Raw genomic sequence first — 23013 nt, forward strand, 5'->3', positions numbered from 1 at the left:
GAATCAATTTTGAGAAAATAAATGCCTTTTTATGCCTTTTCACTGCCGTTTCACAATCATTTGGGCTATGTCGGTGATTTTGGTTCTCTATGAGCTTTCTCAACAGGCTCATAGATAGCGACCACGTCTGCGAACCGTAAGACATCACAACAACACACACTGGTTAAAATTCTTCGTCTTCTGGATTGTTTGTTCGACGTACTCGTCAACAATTTCTAAAGCACGGTGTCTGATTGGGAGTAGGTGCGACATGGACATTAGACATGATCTTCCTCTTGTTCATGTTCATTTTGAGATCTACTCTTTGGGAAGTTGAATTAAGGTCATCGAGCATATTATGGCTTTTAAGTATTCTTAATATATCAAATCTGCGAATTGAATGTGAGTGATATTCTCGCCGTATAAATTTAGAAAACACATTTTAAGTACTCCAAGCTTGGTTGTTTACTTTAACGTGACATTGGCTATGTTATGGTATGTGTTCCGCAGAAGCCACAGTAGGAAGATTAAATAGAATAGAGTAGGTCCCACTCTCAGTAACCGAGCCATAAATACAAAAAAAAAACGTACAGGTTTTATTCATCAATGTCACAAAAAAAAATTAAAATTCCTTTCTTCTTGTAGTGAGTAGTGAAAAATAATCGCTGTATTTCTACAATATTTTAGGAGGTAGAAATCTAATAAAAATTATATTTGATTTAAACTAAAACTTTCATAAAAATGGCAGAACCAGAAGTAGTTGATTTGGATCTCACAATCGATGATTTAGTACCAAAAAGTCCTGAAAGGTAAATTTCCTATCATTCTGATTTTATTATAAATCATAATAATCAATTTCATACACTCCGTGTATACTATGAGTACAACATGATTAAAGAAAAGGATTTAAATTTTAGGTTTATTGACTTGACCTACTTGTAGAGCAAGTCGATGACCTATGATCATTTTCAAAATAAACATTATTTCTTAACTGATGGTCTTGATATCAATGCTCTAAATAATTATAACTAAAAAACTAAGTGACTGTCATAAAACCTATCCTTTTGTACTGGTGTTTGGTAAAGACTTACACAAAAGGATAGTACTGTAGTAAATGATATTCCTTGTCCAAAAAATAGGGAAACTCTAGATGTGTGTTGATGAAATTGATAAATGTAGAACAAACTATTCTTGATAAGGAATGAAATAACTTAGACACAGTACTAGTTTGGCCTATTAATAACTAAACGCAGAAAGCTTAATCTTCATTTAAAGATGTGTGATGTAGTAAAATCCTTGAAGATAAACACTTAGATATATTTTATCTGCCCTAATGGTTATAATGCATAGGTGGTAGCATTTTGCTATGCGAAGCAAGCTGTTGGAATGAGGAAACATTATTCTTGTATTTTAATGACATTTGATAAAGGTAACATTATTTTTAAATAAACAACAATACAAGATCTAGCATGTAGGTTCTATAAGGATGCAGAGGAAGCAGCTTTGTATATCCTCTGTTCCTGAGGACCTTTAATTTCCAAAAAGTCCCAATTTAAATTGGCACATCATACAAGCAGAAGAACTACTACTCACTAAGGATCAAAGAGTTAAACATTTTTGATGTTAAAGGTCTAGTTAGTGACATTTAACAAGTACATAAATAAATCAGTTAAGTGAAGGCCATGGTATAGAGCTATATGGCCAGTATGGCATGAGTTTTCATATCAAATCAAATCCACAAATGACACTTATGAATGTTAGAATTTAGCTTTTACCACCTCATTGCTTCATGACATTGGTATTTGGTGGCTTATTGCTCCGGTAGCTTTATTGTTTTACAAATTATTTTAATAATAATCTGTTCGGTGATGCAACAAAAATATTCAAATCTCAAATACTCAATGACTATAATTGAGTTACATAAAAAAAGAAAGAAAATATAATCCACAGAGACCAAAAATTCATAAATGCATTATGTGAGTATTAACAATTATGAAGATATATATTAACTTTAAAGTTTAACCAGCCACCATAAGTAGCAAAGGTTTATGAGCATGGCACTTGTACCACCCATTGCCACTCACCACCCCACAACACTACCACAAGTAATGACATTAATGTGAGCAAGACAAAGCCAATTTGGAACTATGAGCCTAGTGGGGAATTCCCACTGGGAACATCAGTAACCAATATCCTTTGATATATTGATTGATGTGGGTCTTCTGGTCACTCACCATTAAATGCATGCTCTTTATTCTTTTAACAGCTTTTTGATGGAGTCTGCAAAGCTATAACTTCCAGCTATAGTTGTGTTAGTCTCAGAAGTATGGATCTTAATAAAAATTATAAATAAATAAAGTTAAATAAATACACTTATATTGAGTGAAAAAAATTATCATATCCATATTTTATAATTATATCATTGTAATTAACACTAGAGACAGTCACCAGAATTTTATTTTTGGACAAAGTATTGTCAAAAAGTTGGGTATTCTCATTCTCACAAACATATTTGTAGCATTGCAAAATCTGGGAAGTTTCATAAGAGCTTGATATGAATCTTTATATTGGTGTGTCTTATAGTAAATTTATGAAGTATGTGTTACTTTACGGAAATCCATAATTATCCAAATGATTTGAGTTTTCTTAAGTGTTAAATCCCCAATATTTGTCTTTAAACAATTCGACATGTGTCACCAAAATCTGGCACAAAGAATCTTTGTCTCGTGTCAGTGTTTAAAGACAAATATTGGCAGAATTAACACTAAAGAAAACTCAAATCATTTGGGTCTTATAGTGCTTAAGGTCTTGTTTGCAAAATTACACCACAGTTGACAGATGACACAGGCAATAAGTTTTGATACACTTTGCTAACCTTTGTGTAATCATATTACTATGTGCCGAGAGTGGCCTTCACATCCTCTCATCATTGCAGTCATTGACACAAATTTAAACTATAATCATTCAGATATATCTCAGGAATATTTTCTGGTCCATTTCCAGGCCTAAATACCATCAAAGTATGATTTTATTAACATTATACTTCAATCCATGTTAGCTCCTCCAATCTTCTCCATTCCTGCCTTCCTGAAGCTACTCTACCCCAGATAGTTCCTGTAAGCTGTCTTATATTATCATCTTATTTCTTTGTTTCAGTCTTTTTTTCCATTCCTTGTCTATTCCTCTGATCACAATATGTCCTGCCCATTTCAACTTTTGTGTTCTTATATTCCAGGTTATATACTGACTTTTGTGTTGAATCTAGGCTTTAGAGCTTATTCTAGCCCTCCTGAGTTCGGTGATCAAAACATTTATGAAAAGATTGAATATCATCATTAGAATCATTAGAAGTCGACCCACCTTGACACAGACCACTACTTGTCACCACATTTAACATATTTTATTTGATTTCCGTGGCCGAGTTTTAATAACTAATGTGCATAACATACTAAGAAGTCTGAATTTAAAAGAGATTCAAAATGGTGCATATTAAAAATAGTGATGAGATATTTGATTATGTGTTAATGTGTTTGTTTTTGTATTTAATTTTAGTGTTTCTTATTTCCTCTTTTACTGTGTTAATATATATTGTTGCTATGGATTTCAGAAAAAGCCTATCCAAATCCTAGAAATTATGGTGCATTTGAGATTTCTTTCAGGATACAGTTCTGACATCTCTGTATTAGACTAATATTGAGGTCACTTGCCAAGCCCCACTGTTGAATCCCATAGATCCATATTGGCCTCCCGTCCCAACATCCAATATAAACTCTTGCATTTAATATTTATTTCATCCCTATTAGTCTGTATGTGTTTTCTCCAAGTAAATTGACTGTCCAAATGCATTCCCAAGTATTTTGCATAGTTGTTTGATAGTTGATAGTTGTTTGGGGGGTTGATAATTCTGGAGGATGACGGGGGGTCTTTTCTCCTCAGGCTAAACATTACTTAGACTGACTTTTGGGCACTAACATATTTTATTTTTCACATGATGACCAAATAAATTATTAATATGCAGCCTAATAAATAAGATATTTCAAAATTGTGATTTCAGAATTGCAGAAGAGAAAAAAGAAAGTGGAAATCACTTATACAAATTTAAAAATTACACAGGAGCTCTGGCCATGTATGAGGAAGCAATAAAATTATGTCCAGAAAATGCATCATACTATGGAAACAGATCAGCATGTTATATGATGCTTGGAATGTACAAAAAAGCATTAGAAGATGCACAAAAATCTATTGCTCTTGATCCTACATTTACTAAGGGATACATAAGAATTGCTAAATGTTGCATAGCACTTGGTAAGTGGTAGTCTATAATTATAACTTCAATATATGAAAATTTATTGAAGTAGGCATTACTTTGCGGAAATTCATAATTATACATCTAAAAAGGATTTCGCTTAAATGTGTTAGATCAATTAGAAATAATAAATCACAAAAATAACATATTTACATTGTTGAATGAACAAACAAATTTAGTCTCATCACCTTTGTTACGTATCTTTTCCTGGGGTAATACGTCACAACAGCCGACCAATCACAGCGCGTCATTTCATGGGACGATGGTATAAAAGAGCGGCTTCCGGCTCATTTGATTCAGTCTCGTGCCAGATTTTGGCGAGACAACACTTTCTGAGGATGCCTCGTGTAGAGGCGAAACACATGTCGAATTATTTAAAGACAAATATTGGCAGAATTAACACTAAAGAAAACTCAAATCATTTGTATGAATATTGATATTAGACCAGGAAAAGTTTTGGGTAATCAATGGTAGTAATCAGCATTACTATTCTTCTTACTACTTAATAAGATGGTGTAGTTGTTAAAATAGGGATGCAATTGCAGTTATTTTGTATAATTGTATTTTGTACAATATGAGAGTGGAGAGGCAATTCTTTTTCTTTACTAATTTACATTAATTAATGTTTCTGTCCGAGTTAGGGAATGATAAAAGTTCAACCAGGCTCATCACAGGGTAATTTAACCACTTTTCACAGATTGTCTTTACTACAAACCTTATTTTGTCCCTATAGTTGTATTTAATTACAAAAAATTTATATAAATTAAATTTGTTTTATGAATCATTTTACAGGTGATTTGACTGGTGGTGAGCAAGCTGTTAAAAAAGCTGCTGAACTTGGTGGTGCAGATTGTGCTTCAAATGAGAAACGAGCTTTGGAATCTCTCCGAAAATTGCATGATGATGCACAAAAGGCATTAGAAAGTGGTGATTATAGAAGAGTAGTTTTCTGTATAGATCGTTGCCTTGAGTACAGTCCTTCATGTTCCAAGTGAGTATAGTTCCTTTTATTTAATAGATATTGTTTACTAGATTATATTCCTTTAATGATGGCTGGTCAATGAGTCAACTTGTGAATGGGTGCTGCTTGTAATGCCAGGTCACACCTGTTATAGTTAATAAATCATTGAATGTATTTCATTTGTTATTACAATCATCGTGTTCATCATCATCCTTACACAACAATGATTTCAAGCTCTAAAGGTTAATCAATCCAATAAAAAATAATTTATACAGTTTATTTTTTATTTAATTATATTATTTAAATATGATTCATATATTGGATGCAACACCTTACAAACTATATTGTTATGTATATTACAGCCATTGTAAAATCTATTTGATTGAAAAGAGTGGCCATTGTGTTTTTTGTATGCTTTTCTCACGAGCTCAAAATTTTACAAACATATAGTAATTTCAGTAATTTGAAAGAAATATTTGTAGTGACTATTCAAAAGTGCTTAGTTTAAGCCTACTTGAATAATATTATAGAGAGAAATATAGCCACAAATAAATGTGTGACCTTATAGGTAACCAACGGCTATTTTTGTAACTCATTTTGTGCTGTGCAACTATTTTTAGTGAATGTAATGTAATTGTGTGGGTGGCTTATCTTGCTATTCTTCAAGTTACTTGTTCTAGTGGTATCAAATCTATGATGTCACCAATATAACTACGAACCATCTTGCAACCCTATTGCGGATCTGTGGATAGAACAGAATAATATAAAAACCGTGGTTAAAAAACAGGGGTTGATAGTAGAAGCGTGAAAATTTGAAGTTGTAGGTATTGCCCTGTGCTTCTCCGGGGCGTAAAAAGAATAGGGTAGTCCCAGGCCCTAGGGTGTCTTAAGAGGCGACTACGGGCTTATTGAATGTGGGAGAGTCACGCTACCGTCTTTTGACGTCAGCACAATCGGGCCAGACTCGTCCGGGTTACTTACCACACTCGCACAGCTTAAACAACTTAAACGTCCACCACCACCTTGAGACGGCGCAGCCGGCCTTGTGTTTCCTTACGGAGACGCAGATATCTCGACCTAGCGATACGTCATATTTATCGTACCCCGGGTACAAAATTGAGCACAATTTTATGCCACATGCCGGGGTATGTGTGTACGTTAGGGAGGATATCTGCTGTCGCCGTCTCGGCAATTTTGAGGGTAGGGACCTGTCTACTCTCTGTCTCCGCGTAGATTTAGTGGACCACGTCCGCATCTATGCGTGCGTCTACAGGTCCCATAGTGATAACGCAGAAACCGATCACCTCATGGGCTGCGTTCAAACGGCAATTGACGACGTGGTTGCAGAAATCGTAGTCTTGGGTGATTTCAACGGGCACAATGCCGAATGGCTTGGATCACGTACCACAGACTACGCAGAGCGATCTGTGCATAATTTTGCATTGACGTTTGGTCTGTCCCAATTGGTTGAGTCGCCAACGCGGCTCCCGGATGTGGATAGCCACATGCCGTCCTTATTAGATCTTCTGCTGACTACACATCCCGATGGTTACCAGGTCTTTGTCGACGCCCCTCTCGGAACGTCCGACCATTGCCTGGTCAGGAGTGTAGTGCCCATCCGACGCCAACGTCACAGACCACCAGCGACCCGCCTCGTTTGGCTCTACAAGTCAGCAGATTGGGATAGGTTGCGTTCCTTTTTTGCATCCTACCCTTGGGGCAAGGTTTGTTTCCCTTCGGATGATCCTAGTGCCTGCGCCGTGTGATACTGCAGGGCATGGATATTTTTATACCAAGCTCTGTAGTACCGATCGGTGGCAGATCACAGCCCTGGTTCGATGCGTCAGTTAAAGCAGCATCTGACTGCAAAAAACAGGCGTATCGAGCTTGGGTTGCGGAGCTGAGCACAAAGGATCCGAACTGCAAAGTTCTTAAAAGGAAATATAACCGTGCCTCCAGATTTTTTAAGCGGCAAATCGCCCGTGAGATGTCAAAGCACGTCGTCAAAATCGGCGAGCAGCTTTCCAGTTACCCGACTGGAACACGTAAGTTCTGGTCGTTGTCGAAAGCTGCTCTCGGTAACTTCAACCAGCCGTCCATGCCGCCGTTGCACTTGAGGAATGAAACCCTGGCCCATACGGCAAAAGAGAAAGCCGATCTGCTGTGCGCTCTTTTCGCCTCCAACTCGACTCTTGACTACAACGGAAAAACACCGCCGACCATCCCGCGGTGTCAGAGCTCTATGCCTGAAGTACAGTTCAGACAGAAAACTGTTAGGCGAGCTCTGTTTTCGTTGGACGTCAGGAAGTCGAGCGGGCCGGATGGCATTTCTCCAATCGTGTTTAGAACGTGTGCCCCTGAGTTGACGCCGGTGCTAACGCATTTATTCCAGCACTCTTATTCCAAAGGCGTAGTCCCTGACTCATGGAAATCAGCCCTACAGGACACTACAGCAAACTACAGGCCTATTCCTATAACCTCCCTGCTCTCCAAAATCATGGAGAGCATAATTAGCCGCCAACTTTTGGTATACCTTCTGGTCACCAGTTGATCAACGACCGACAATACGGCTTTCGCCATGGTCGGTCAGCAGGTGATCTTCTGGTATTCCTAACACATAGATAGGCGGCGGCTATTGAAAGCAAGGGGGAAGGCCTGGCAGTTAGCCTGGATATAGCGAAGGCCTTGATCGTGTATGGCACAAGGCGCTCCTCTCAAAAGTTCCATTATTTGGGCTTCCCGAGAGCTTATGCAAGTGGACCTCCAGCTTCCTCACTGGGCGCAGCATACAAGTCGTTGTCGACGGTTTTTGCTCGAATCCCAAGCCCGTGAACGCTGGAGTGCCCCAAGGCTGTGTGCTATCTCCCACGCTGTTTCTTCTGCATATCAATGATATGTTGGACACCTCCAACATACATTGCTATGCAGACGACAGCACTGGTGATGCCGTATACACGGGCCATGCAGGTCTCTCTCGGGAAAACGTCGACTAGTGCCGGGAGAAACTTGTGTCTTCTATCGAGTCCTCTCTCGAGAAGGTCGCGGAATGGGGTAAATTTAACCTTTGCCAATTCAACCCCCAGAAGACTCAAGTTTGCGCGTTTACCACTAAAAAAACCCAATTTGTCGTATCACCGCTCTTCGATAACACTTCCCTTAAATCCTCGCCTAGTATCGGAATACTGGGTCTCGAAATCTCGAGCCAATTCCGTGGCCACCTGGAGGCTTGGCTCTTAAATTGGCTTGGAAGAAGCTGGGCGTCATCAATATAGCACGGCAATACTTCAAGCCGGCCCATATTCTAGCGCTCTACAAAGCGCAGGTCCGGCCACACATGGATATCACACTGTCATCTCTGGTCTGGCGCACCCCAGTATCAGCTCGATCCATTTGACCGCGTGCAACGCAGAGCAGCTCGAATTGTCGGGGACCCAGTGCTCTGTGAACGGCTGGATCACTTGGCTTCATTGTGTGTCTTCTACCGTATTTATCACCGGGAGTGTTCCGAAGAGCTGTTCAATCTGATTCCTGCTGCCGAATTCCACCTTCGCACGACACGCCACAAATTAGGATATCATCCCCACAATCTGGATATGTGGCGGTCCTCCACAGTGCGGTTTTCAAGGAGCTTTCTTCCACGTACTACAAAGCTGTGGAATGAGCTTCCTTGTGCGGTGTTTCCGGGACGATACGACATGGGTACCTTCAATAAAGCACGTACACCTTTCTTAAAGGCCGGCAACGCTCTTGTGATTCCTCTGGTGTTGCAAGAGAATGTGGGCGGCGGTGATCACTTAACACCAGGTGACCCGTACGCTCGTTTGTCCTCCTATTCTATAAAAAAAAAATCAATACATAATCATAATAAAATAAAATGACAAAAAAATAAAAAAGTATTTTGAGGTGGGTCACCCTTATCATTTAAGAGTATGAAAAACAGATGTTGGCCGATTCTCCGACCTACGCGATATGCACACAAAATATCACACTAATCGGTTCAGCCGTTTCGGAGGAGTTTGGTGACAAACACCGACACGAGAATTTTATATATTAGAAGTTATTTCTGAGTCAATCATCTTAATGATATTTTTTAAATGCGGATCGAATCAATTTCATGTGAGGATCAATTCATTTTATCGAAAGAAAAAATGTAAGCAGCAGAAATAGTCAAACTTAATAAAATATTTTCTCATACTGAAGGCCAGTTATTGCAAAGTACCTGAATCACAATCAATACTAATAAGTGTTCCATATTTAAATATGAAATTTATTTTGCACAAAATCTCCATTCTTGTTCTAAGGGGCAAACAATTTTGAAACGAGTTAACATAATTCGGAAGAAAAAATCTACGAGTGATTGTCTACATAAGTTATTCCATCAAAGCTGATGGAAATTGATACGCCCTGCCCATTACAATACAGTGCCGCTCAGTATTCTTGAAAAACCGAAAATTTCTGAGCGGCACAACAATTGCGCTCGTCACCTTGAGACATAGATGTTAAGTCTCATTTGCCCAGTAATTTCACTAGCTACGGCGCCCTTCATATCGAAAATCAGTAATTTTACACATTAGTGCTTCACGGTAGAAATGAGCGCCGTTGTGATATCCATAATCTAGCCGGCATCTTGTGCAAAGGAGCCTCCCACTGGTATATCTCGTCCGGACCTTCATGACAGTGTACCCATAGTTATAACCGATTACAATTTATGTTGTCTGTTATAACTTTACTCCAAATTTTCTTTCTGCAGAGCCAAATTAATGAAAGCGGAATGTTTAGCCTTACTTGGCAGATCTGGGGAAGCTCAAGAAATCGCTAATGATGCACTTAGATCGGATAGTTTCGACACTGATGCAATTTACGTCAGGGGACTGTGTCTGTATTTTGAGGTAAGGATATTAAATATGTAGGTACTAAATTATACACACATAAAATTTGAAAAACAAAATTTTATGAACGATGCGGTATTCGAACCCACGACCTCCGGCGTTCCGTGCCAGTGCTCTAACCAACTGAGCTAACCGTTCGAGTACCGCCTCGCTATAAAAATCTGTTTGGTTTGTTCAACTCTCAGGTTGTGGCTTCATCTACACACAGTGAGGGTTATTACTTTAAAAACATAACATTTGTTTAGATTTACAAGAGCGACTTCTCAAGTCAATTTGCTAATATGCAAATATTGGGGTTGAGCAGGTTATCAACTGTAAAGTAGATCCTGTAGATGAAGCCACAACCTGAGAGTTGAACAAAGCAAACAGAATTTTATAGCGACGCTGTACTCGAACGGTTAGCTCAGTCGGTTAGAGCACCGGCATGGAACGCCGAAGGTCGTGGGTTCGAATACCGCATCGTTCATAAAATTTTGTTTTTCAAATTTTATTTGTGTATTAATCCTAGAAGTGAGGGTTATCACTTTAAAAACATAACATATTGTACTAAATTATAACAAGTTAAATAAAACTGTTCAATTAAGTGAGCCAATTTTTTTAAGGATAAAGATGACCAAGCATTCAAACATTTCCAACAAGTTCTACGACTCGCACCTGACCACAAAAAGGCATTCGAGGCATACAAGAGGGCTAAGCTATTAAAACAAAAAAAAGAGGAAGGTAGGTTTTTTTATCTCATATCTTTAAACGAGCAATTCTTGTATATATATATATACTAGCTGACCCAGCAAACGTTGTATTGCCGATATTAAAATTGCGATACAAAATTAACTGTTCATCGTAGATGGGTGAAAATTTGAAGTTGTATGTATTTTTATAATGTTGACTCATAATCAAACAAATTTAAAAAAAATGTCAAAAAAATTAAAAAAAAAAATCGTGTGGACCACCCTTAACATTTAGGGGTATGAAAAATAGATGTTGGCCGATTCTCAGACCTACTCAATATGCTCACAAATTTCATGAGAATCGGTCAAGCCGTTTCGGAGGAGTACGGGAACGAACATTGTGACACGAGAATTTTATATATAAGATATATATAATCTGAGTCTCGGAAGCGACTCCAACGATTTTTCATAAAATTTAGTATACAGGGGATTTCGGGGCGATAAAAAGCTAGGTTTAAATTAAAAAAAAATGTAGTTTTAATGAGAAACAGCTACAATAACATTAGAATACAAAGGTAAACTTGCCAATATATACAAGACTGTAATAGCTCGGAAAGCAGAACACCCTGGTTCGAATCCAGATGTCCTATAAGTTTTTTTTTGTTCAAGTTTTGTACATTCTTGAAAATCTGTCCGTCGTCCGGATATTTTAAAACAAATGATGATAATAATATAATAATATGTTGATAAAATTTGAAAAACAAAATTTTATGAACGATGCGGGTTTCGAACCCCCGACCTCCGGCGTTCCGTGCCGATGCTCTAACCAACTGAGCTAACCGTTCGAGTACCGTCTCGTTATAAAATTCTGTTTGCTTTGTTCAACTCTCAAGTTGTGGCTTCATCACTTTAAATAGAAACATAACATATTGATTATATTATGTTGATGCAAATTTACATGTTGATTTATTAATATATATATATATATATAACTTATGTAATATAATTTCATGTAATCCTCATATGTACCACCACAGTTAATAAAGATATATAAAAAAAGTACGAAATATTTCAGGTAATGAGGCATTCAAAATGGGCCGATGGCAGCAAGCTTTGAATCTCTACAACGAGGCTCTTAAAATTGACAAGACCAACAGAAAGGTGAATGCCAAGTTGTACTTCAACAAGGCAACAGTATGTGCCAAACTGAACCAGACACAAGAAGCGGCCAATGCGTGTACAGCAGCTCTTGAGCTCGACGAAAACTACGTAAAAGCGATACTTCGCCGCGCTAAATGCTATACGGAGCTTGGTGAATTCGAAGAGGCTGTAAAGGACTATGAGAGACTGTACAAAATAGATAAAAGCAAAATAAACAAACAATTGTTGACTGAAGCGAAAATTGCATTGAAAAAATCCAAACGCAAGGATTACTACAAAATTCTCGGTGTTGAAAAGTCTGCATCAGAAGATGAGATTAAGAAGGCTTACAGGTACCAACGCTTAGTGTTTCAAATTAGCATAATCTACACACCTACTTATATATAAGAGATTCCCACCAATGTTTCATCATTGATTCATCATGATATCTCTGGCCCAAAAACTTGAATATTGGTAGTTATATTCCTTTAGTAGAGGTCAGCTATGATTTAACGGATTTTTATATGCAAGGGGGTTTTCGGGGTTAATTAACAATAATTGCCATTCTTACCCCCTTATTCATAATGGTCCGCTAACTTAAAACAGCCGCTAAGGAGTGTTTTTTCTCATTCTGACTTAGGTCAATAGAAGAAGATTGAGTGAGAATTAGCATTGCTTTAAGTTAGCAGACTATTATGAATAAGGGGGTTAAGCTTTAGCACTTATAAGTATAAAATAAACATTTGGAACATGCCACAAATAACACCATAATAAGTTTCAAGTGTGATATATATACATCACCGCATTTACTCCAGTTGTTTAAAATATTCTTGGTCTATTCTATTCTTCCTACTGTGGCTTCTGTGGAAGACACCACAGATTTGCCAGTATCCTGTTAGAGTAGACTACCAATCTTTGAGTATGTGTCTTCTAAGTTAAACGGTAATAATCGGTGTTAAGATTATATAAAGTTTAATTTTCTTATAATATTGTTGTAATATATAAGTTGACGCACGACTAATGACAAAAGTATGCCTACATTGTCTTTAAGCATACTTTTGCCGTTCCGCTATCGGACTGCGAATGATATGTCCTTATATGTATATAGAAGGTCATTGGTTACAGCTCTTTTATATTCAGATGTTCTTTTTCTTTTTATAAAAATAAGGGACGAGACGAGCAGAACGTTCAGATGATGATAATTGATACGCCCTGCCTATAACAATGCAGTGCCGCAAAGGATTCTTGAAAAACTCCAAAAATTCTGAGTGGCACTACATCTGCGCTGAATAATTTCACTAGCTATGGCGCCCTTCACACCGAAACACAATAATGTATACACATAACTGCTTCACGGTAGAAATAGGCACTGTTGTGGTACCCATAATCTAGCCGGCTTTCTGTGCATAGGAGCCTCCGACTGGTACTCTTCCACTGTCAGACTGCGAATGATATGTCCTTATATGTGTATAGAACGTCATTGGTCACAGCTCTGATATATTCAGAATTATGATTGGATTCCAACCCACTGGTTATAGAAGACACTTTATTTATACCTTCTTGAAGATTGTTATAAGTCTGTTGTAATGATATTTGTAACAATGTTTTCAGAAAACGCGCCCTGGTCCATCACCCGGACAGACACGCGAGCGCATCTGACTCCGACCGCCGAGAACAAGAGAAACGCTTTAAGGAAGTCGGCGAGGCATACGGCGTTCTCAGCGATCCTAAAAAACGTGCTCGCTACGACCACGGACAAGATCTCGATGGCGATAGCTCCGGTGTTGGTTAGTATTTTTTCATATAAGATTCTCACTCTTATTTATTTAAAACGTTACAAATTTATATAAATAAAACAGCAAACCAAAAATCACGAAGATATGTCCGGATTGCTAACATGAGTTGAGTTCGTAATGATAATTAAAATAAGAACAGAAAAAACTTAAGTAAGTACATACACAAGGTTTACAAACAAAGCATCATTAGATCAGGTTCGCATTCAACCGGTCATCGCTGATTCATATCTCTATGCGAAAACAGGACACCGCTATCTTTCGATCGCGCTATTCCGTCGCACACGCACAGCGATATGTCTATTCGCTCGGCCGGTGGGCGGTGATAAAGAACCAGATGTTTGACCCACTTAGAATGTAAGCTACAGGGTGTTCAAAAATTGTAATTTTTAACTTATCTCTAAAATTTTTACACACATACAGAGTGAAACGAGACAACCTCGGAATATACCTCCCTATAACTGAATCATAGCTGTTAGCATTTCTGCGAGAGATAATAATTTAGTATATAAAATTCTCGTGTCCCGGTGTTTGTTACCAAACTCATCCGAAACGGCTGAACCGATTTGTATAAAATTTTGTGTGCGTATCGGGTAGGTCTGAGATTCGGCCAACATCTATTTTTCATATCCCTAAATGATAAGGGTGACCGCTGATTTTCTTTTTTTTTTGACAATTATTTAAATTTTATTTTATTATGATTCAGCATTGAAAAATACATACAACTTCCGCCGTCCACAGCTTCTTCAGGCGATGAAAATCTCTAACCACGCAATTTATTCTTTATTTTAGGGATAGAAATCATTAGGGCTTAGGTCGGGGCTGTACGGCGGATGGTTTAATAATTCTGTGTTCTTGCTCTAAAAACTCTTTTATTCTGTGCGCGGTGTGAGAACTCGCATTGTCGTGATGGAGGATGATGCGGCGGTTGCAGTTCTCTTACGGAGTTCAGAAACGACCTGTGGCAAACCAATGATAGAATACCATTTTGCATTAACCGTTCTTTGTCCCTCAATAGGAATAGTCGCAACATGGCCGGTTTTGGAGACAAACGTGGCCACCATTTTGTTTGCAACACTCCGTGAACGAACAATTTTTGTTGGCTTTAACTCATTTTCGAACACCCAAACTCGTGACTGGTTTTTTGTTTCGGGTTCGTACGCGTATATCCAGGATTCGTCACCTGATACGATGTTGTATACAGCATTTGAGGATCCTGCGTGGAATCTTTCGAGAGTTCTGACGCACCAAGTAACGCAATCCGTTTTTTGCTCTTCACAGAGCAAATGCGGTATCCATCGGGAAAACAACTTTTTACACCTAATTGTTCATGCAACATTATTTGTATTTGACTCATGCCAATATCTAAAGTTGCCTGAATTTCGCGGTATGTCACATGTCGATCTTCCTCAATCAGCTTACGCACAGCATCAATGTTTTCTTTGGTGACTGCAGTTTTTGGTCGACCTTGACGGGGATCATCACTGAGCTTGACACGTCCACGTTGAAATTCAGCAAATCAGCGATAAATTGTGGTTTTGGATGGGGCTTCATCGCCAAATGCAGAAATCATCCGGTCAACACACTGTTTTTGTGTTAAACCACTTCGAAAGTCATAATAAATCATCTCTCTAGAATTTTCTCGAGTCAATTCCATTTTCTCAACAACTAAACAAGTTTGAAGAGACCTTGTGACAAGACCGAGAAACTTTTTTTAAATAAATAAATGGTATTCAATTTTTAAAACCAAGGAGTTTTCAATTAAAAATATTTTAATATGACAGGAACAGTGGAAATATTCCATTCCCGATACTTTTGTTGCAGCCCTCGTAGCACGATATGCCCTGCTTGCCCTGTACTTTTCCCGGGGCGTAGAAAGAATAGGGGAGTCCCAGGCCCATGGGTGTCGTAAGAGGTGACTAAGGGCTTTTAAGAAGTAGGAGAGTCACGCTGCCGTCTTTTGACGTCAGCACAATCGGGCCAGACTCGTCCGGTTTAATTACCACACTCGCACAGAATACCGGCGTGAAGTAGCGGCTTAGTGCCGCTATGTTTCGCATAGGTTAGTGTCGAGGACCGGAGGCCAATCCCCCCCCCCCCCCCCCCCTTACCCCCAACAAAAAATATGAGAGCGGTATATAAAGATAAATTACCCCAGGAGGGTACCGGCTCCTGTAGAGCCGGAGAATCCCTTCCCGAGCATTCGCGCTCGGGCTGCCCCTCGTATTCTGGGGAGGGCACAGTACCGCGCATGACCAAGGACAAACGAGGCAGTCACACCACGGCACCCCGCTCCACGCTTAATGTGGACTTTTGTAACATCAGGGGAATTCACTCCAACTTAAACGCCGTCCACCACCACCTTGAGACGGCGCAGCCGGCCTTGTGTTTCCTTACGGAGACGCATATATCTCGACCTAGCGATACGTCGTATTTAACGTACCCCGGGTACAAAATTGAGCACAATTTTTTGCCTCATGCCGGGGTATGTGTGTACCTTAGGGAGGATATCTGCTGTCGCCGTCTCGGCAATTTTGAGGGTAGGGACCTGTCCACTCTCTGGCTCCGCGTAGATTTAGAGGACCGCGTCCGCATCTATGCGTGTGTCTACAAGTCCCATCTCATGGGCTGCGTTCAAGCGACAATTGACGACGTGCTTGCACAGATCCCCTCCGCTGAAATCGTAGTCTTGGGTGATTTCATTGGGCACAATGCCGAATGGCTTGAATCACGTACCACAGACTACGCAGGGCGATCTGCGCATAATTTTGCATTGGCGTATGGTCTGTCCCAATCGGTTGAGTCGCCAACGCGGCTCCCGGATGTGGATAGCCACATGCCGTCCTTATTGGATCTTCTGCTGACTACACATCCCGATGGTTACCAGGTCTTTGTCGACGCCCCTCTCGGAACGTCCGACCATTGCCTGGTCAGGAGTGTAGTGCCTATCCGACGCCAACGTCGCAGACCACCAGCGACCCGCCGCGTATGGCACTACAAGTCAGCAGATTGGGATAGGATGCGTTCCTTTTTTGCATCCTACCCATGGGGCAGGGTTTGTTTCCCTTCGGATGATCCTAGTGCCTGCGCCGTTGCAGTTGCCGATGTAATACTACAGGGTATGGATATTTTTATACCAAACTCTGCAGTACCCATCGGTGGCAGATCACAGCCCTGGTTCGATGCGTTAGTTAAAGCAGCATCTGACTGCAAAAAACAGGCGTATGGAGCTTGGGTTGCGGCGCTGGGCACAAAGGATCCGAACTGCATAGTTCTTAAGAAGAAATACAACCGTGCCTCCAGATTTTTTAAGCGGCAAATCGCCCGTGCAAAGTCAAAACACTACCGCATTTATCACGGGGAGTGTTCCGAAGAGCTGTTAAACCTGATTCCTGCCGCCGAATTCAACCTTCGCACGACACGCCACAAGTTAGGATATCATCCTCACCATCTGGATGTGTGGCAGTCCTCCACAGAGCGGTGTTTTCAAGGAGCTTTCTTCCACGTACTACAAAGCTGTGGAATGAGCTTCCTTGTGCGATGTTTCCGGGACGATACGACATGGGTACCTTCAAAAAAGCGCGTACAAGTCGAGCGGGCCGGATGGCATTTCTCCAATCGTGCTTATAACGTGTGCCCCTGAGTTGACGCCGGTGCTAACGCGTTTATTCCGGCACTCTTATTCTAAAGGCGTAGTCCCTGACTCATAGAAGTCAGCCCTTGTCCATCCGATCCAAAAAAGGAGACAGTCGTTGTCGACGGATATTGCTCGAACCCGAAGCCCGTGAATGCTGGAGTGCCCCAAGACTGTGTGCTGTCTCCCACGCTGTTTCTTCTGCATATCAATGATATGTTGGACACCTCCAACATTTGAATTGTCGGGGTCCCAGTGCTCTGTGAACGGCTGGATCACTTGGCGTTGCGTAGAGACGTCGCTTCATTGTGTGTCTTCTACCGCATTTATCACGGGGAGTGTTCCGAAGAGCTGTTAAACCTGATTCCTGCCGCCGAATTCCACCTTCGCACGACACGCCACAAGTTAGGATATCATCCTCACCATCTGGATGTGTGGCAGTCCTCCACAGAGCGGTTTTCAAGGAGCTCTCTTCCACGTACTACAAAGCTGTGGAATGAGCTTCCTTGTGCGATGTTTCCGGGACGATACGACATGGGTACCTTCAAAAAAAGCGCGTACACCTTCCTTAAAGGCCGGCATCGCTCCTGTGATTCCATTGGTGTTGCAAGAGATGGTGGGCGGCGGTGATCACTTAACAACAGGTGACCCGTACGCTCGTTTGTCCTCCTATTCCATAAAAAAAAGATATATCTAGGTAGGTCTGAGAATCGGTCGCATCTATTTTTTATACCCCAAATTTTTTTTTAATTACTTTATATGGCAAAACAATGTTTGCTGGCTCACCTAGTATATTATAATAATAAATATTTCAAAGTATTTTGTACTTTTTGTCGCATTGTAATGAAATGTAGCTTCTGCCAGTACTTACCCATTCGCAAATCGATCCCCTCTAAGATTCAATTCCGGTGAATTACAAAAGATTTTGGCGTGCGAAAGTGAATCTATGTGTATTATATCACGTTTAGTAAAAGAATGCTTATAGTAAGTATGATTTCAGTGAATGTATCAGAAAGCTATGAATACAAGCTATAAGTCTGTGTTTTACTCTGCACACACGACATGATGTTGAAAAACCATGTTTCAGAATAAATTAATATTTTCAATGAAATAATAGGGTTTATTTATTTGTCTTTATAATCAACTTTTTTTTATGTTATTTCTAAAATAAACAGATTGAGATATTCATTCAGAAAGACTAAAAATAATCCCTTGACCTTGATCGACCTTGAATGTGCGTGATCGCTTTTGTATTATATATATATATATCTCGCTAGATCGCTTTTGTATTATATATATATATATAATACAAAAGCGATCACGCACATTCAAGGTCGATCAAGGTCAAGGGATTATTTTTAGTCTTTCTGAATGAATATCTCAATCTGTTTATTTTAGAAATAACATAAAAAATTATATATATATATATATATATATATATATATATATATATATATATATATAAATCGAACTATGCTATATTGGGACAAAATAAGTACTGAATATATTTTATGATAATTTTTCTAGTAAAGTAAACATGATTCATGTATATTACACCATGAATAAAACTATATATATAAAAATGAATTGCTGTTCGTTAGTCTCGCTAAAACTCGTGAACGGCTGGACCGATTCGGAAAATTTAAGTCTTGAATTATTTGTGGAAGTCCAGAGAAGGTTTAAAATGTGAATAAATAGGAAAATGCTCGGAATTAAATAAAAAAAAATGTTTTTGCTTTGATGTGTCCGTACATAATTTCTATGAGATAATTTATTGACGCACGGTTTGACAGTTCTGCTGTGAAACAATTTCATTACGACAGCAGGGTGCATAATTTACGAAGTAATTCTTGATGTTATGACATATTATTGACAAATTCATATAAAAACTTTATTTTATTTATTATATACAGAACGTCTGTCGGGTCAGCTAGTAAACAATAAAAAAAAGAGAAAGGAAACTACGTTCCAAGGTCTTTATTACATATGAATGCTATACTACAGCATAGCATATGGACGCTATTTCAAGTATAATTTATAGTAACAAATACAATATACTGTTATAATTATTATGCTCATGACTTTCAAATATAGTCTAGATTATCTAATATATAAAATTCTCGTGTCGCGGTGTTTGTAGTTAAACTCCTTCGAAACGGCTTGACCGATTCTCATGAAATTTTTGGTAGGTCTGAGAATCGGACAACATCTATTTTTCATCCTCATGAAAATAGAGTAGTGTCACTATCACTGGCCTCTTACCACTGGACTGGTTGCCGGCTGTCAAAGTGCTTTTGTGACTATTTGATTCTATTCGCCATTTTGGCGCTGTTGGCCATATAGCAAGAGTCTGCGGTACTAAAACTAGTGATGACAACCTCAGCTAAAGAAACATCGATAGATAAAACTATTTACAAAACACAATTGTGTACTTTATTACGTTGATTCCTGATGTATAAATAAAATGGAGAACGACCGAAATTAATTCAAAATGCAATAATACTTCAGAGTACCTACGCTATACGCTTCTCTCGCAGCCATTTCTATACTTAAAAATTAGTTCTCTGGACGTTCGCGAGTGGCGCTTCAAATTGGCACAAAAAAAATTGCTGTTAAACATATGAAACAGCCTGTCCAGTGGTATTTTTACAGGTCACAGTGGTCTCGAAACTTCGTTTAAATTTTTTTCGTTTACGAAGTTTCGATTGGGAAAGAAAGAAAGAGTGTATTTATTGTAAGTTTATGATAAAACAATTTTGATCTAAATGATGTGTCTATTATTCCATAACATTATTAATTTGTTGCAGACATTGATCCAAACGTCGTGTTCCAGTCATTCTTCCGAGGCAGCGGCTTTGACTTCCAAGGAACCCCATACACCGGAAACGTTTTCAATTTTCAATTTGGTTAATTTCTCTCAATCACCTTAATTCATACAGTTATACATACTTACGGTTTATCATAGAAATTGTCTGAAGTATTTGCCATTCCACTAAACTTATTGGTTAAAATAAACTACATTTATAGATTTTTTTTTCATATGATGCTTTAAATAATTAAAACCAAAAACTTATTTATATTATAATATTAAGGCGGTATGACTAAACAATACTGTCTACTCTATCGCGATCACAAGTAAAAAATGTTACTTGTAGAGTTATTAATGGGTTAAAATGCTGTTACAATAGCACTAGGATGAATAATTTAAATTAACAATGAATTAAATAGTAACATATATCTTGTTTTAAATTTATTACAAAGAACAGAAACAATAGAAAAAATTATTATTGCCAAACTCAGAAAGTCCCTACTTCCTATGACTGATGCTTCCTTAAGTCAATCTCTAGACGGATATAATAATAATTAGTTTTTTCAGACCATTGTCCCTATTTTACATTTAAAAAAATTGAAAAGCGTAAATAACATTAATTTTTAAACATATGATAATATTATTAATATTGTAGTTTTATACTGGCAACATTTAATTGACATTCCGACTGACCGGACTAGCAGCCGTGGTCATGCAACAAATTAAAACAAAAATTTAAGACGTCATAAATGTCATTCATTATAATGAATACGTCAGTAGACCCTGACTCGAACTGAGCTTTATTAAATTATGTAATAACTTGGGAGTTTTGATTATATTGTGACGTCAGTTGACATCTGACCGCTGCTGGACATATTATTTCCTTTACCGAATAGGAACGACCATTCGTCTCATTACCACACGCGCCACCACCCCTCTCGTAATGATCTGCTTCTAGTTACTATTAAAGGAATTAATGGTGTATTTCACTAGTTTTGGGATATCAAATAATTCCATTAGTGAAAGATTTATTTTATTAAAAATTCTTATACTGACATCAAAACACGACTATGAAAGGTGCAGAGATTGATAGAAACATGGTTATATACTTGTAAAAAACGGATCTAGCCGAAATCCAGTACGTTTTAAGCACTCTTCACTTTCAAACTTAGCCGGATTATACTTCGACGCCATATTGTAATTATTATTTCGAACTTGTCAAATTTCACTGGACGTTTCATACTAACAATTTTTACTGAGGCAGTCCCGCTTTTTATTACGTAGTATTTACATTCTCTTTGGAGACAATCATGAGTGCGGTAAAGACAATTGCAGCTACGACTAAAATCATATCAGGGTTTCGTATCTATCGATATAGTTTTTATCGCTAAATTTATATACGTGTAGGTATCAAACATAGTATATAGCTATAAACATCAATATTAAAACAAAAAAATGAGGTACTATAGAATTGTAACTAAGTCCGATATAATATGGATGATCCCAAATAATGAATACCATTAATTCGCGAAATTTATATAAAATTATGAATAGTGCTTTTCAGGAAACAAACCGTCGAGAAGTGGAGAAGAAAGTTAGCAATTTATTTTATATTATAACATCCAAAATGTACGGAAAGTATATTAAAAATTTCCGGAGAACTTATTAGCTACATTTAATTCGTTCGATAGTGATTAAACTAATTGAACTGAAATTAGCGATAGTACCTGTCCTGCAGTATGATGTGAGACTAGTAGTGAGAGTTAACATTTACGAGACTGCGAGTGCGTCTTTTTATAACCAGTTGTTTGGCTCTATTGAAACCTCATGCCTAACTTGTTTTTATTTACTAAAAAAGGTCGAGATGTGTAGAATAGTTAAGATATCGTCAATATGCACATTGTATTATTATTATACCGGATAATTAACAAATAAAAAAGGAAGGTAAAACATATAAACGTCTGCCTAAATCTGTGGACATATTTTATTAGTGAAATTGTAGGAATCTTTCAGGTAGCGGGGTGTGAGAAATGCTGGGTGAGGGATGCTAAGTCAGGTCAGCCTAGCAATTCACGAACAGAATTGTGAATGGTGCACTGCATAATTTTTTTAATATGAATAATATAAACGCCGAAATGAAATAAATCGAAAGTGTTAAAAACCGTTAAATTTCGGATCTCCCAAGCTCGAGTAAAAAGTAACAAAAATTATATTATCTATTTGGGTTATAATAACGTCGTATTCCACATAATAGGGAGATCTATAGTTTAGTTTCGTAGATTGCTAATGTTACTTTTGCATAACGTAGAATAGTTTGTTCTATGATTTAATTTTACTTGTCTGAATAAAAAAATCCAACAAAACACGCTTTTTTACTCTGGAACTAGGTCCATTTCCAGAATCCCTCAGAAGTTTCTATACTAAACGTTAAAATACCGTTGTCACTGTGAATACGGGAGACACTACAGTTCTTTGATCATTATACAGATTACGTATTCAGACGATTTCTCAAATACAAACCTTTATTTTTAAATTGCGCATCTAAATTATATCCAGATATGATAATATGAAAGCATACATTTTTTATATGGAAGAGGTGTCACCTGATGTTAAGTGATCACCGCTGTCCACACTCCCCTGTAACACTAGATCACAGAAGGATTCCGGCCTTTAAGAAAGGTGTAAGCTATTTTTTTGAAGATACCCTCGTCGTATTGTCGTTTCGTACGGAAAACATCCCACAGGTTCACTCCACAGCATTGTTGTACGTGGAAGAAAGTGCCTTGAAAACCGCACTGTGGAGGAACATCACATCCAGATGGTGAGGATGATAT

The 23013-nt window shown here is 38.3% G+C and overlaps 1 protein-coding gene across 1 annotated transcript; it reads left to right on the forward strand.

Annotated features, from left to right (window-relative positions):
- The first annotated feature begins 603 nt into the window (after positions 1–603).
- Positions 604–22542, forward strand: LOC126972673 (dnaJ homolog subfamily C member 7). The gene is made up of 8 exons (XM_050819559.1): positions 604–788; positions 4034–4284; positions 5078–5276; positions 9997–10135; positions 10738–10855; positions 11879–12296; positions 13555–13730; positions 20178–22542. The coding sequence occupies exons 1-8, from the start codon at positions 721–723 to the stop codon at positions 20279–20281; spliced, it is 1473 nt and encodes a 490-aa protein (XP_050675516.1). The 5' UTR covers positions 604–720; the 3' UTR covers positions 20282–22542.
- The last annotated feature ends 471 nt before the right edge of the window (positions 22543–23013 follow it).

The sequence above is a fragment of the Leptidea sinapis genome, chromosome 27 (assembly GCF_905404315.1).
Source record: "Leptidea sinapis chromosome 27, ilLepSina1.1, whole genome shotgun sequence".
Classification (NCBI taxonomy): Eukaryota; Metazoa; Arthropoda; class Insecta; order Lepidoptera; family Pieridae; genus Leptidea; species Leptidea sinapis.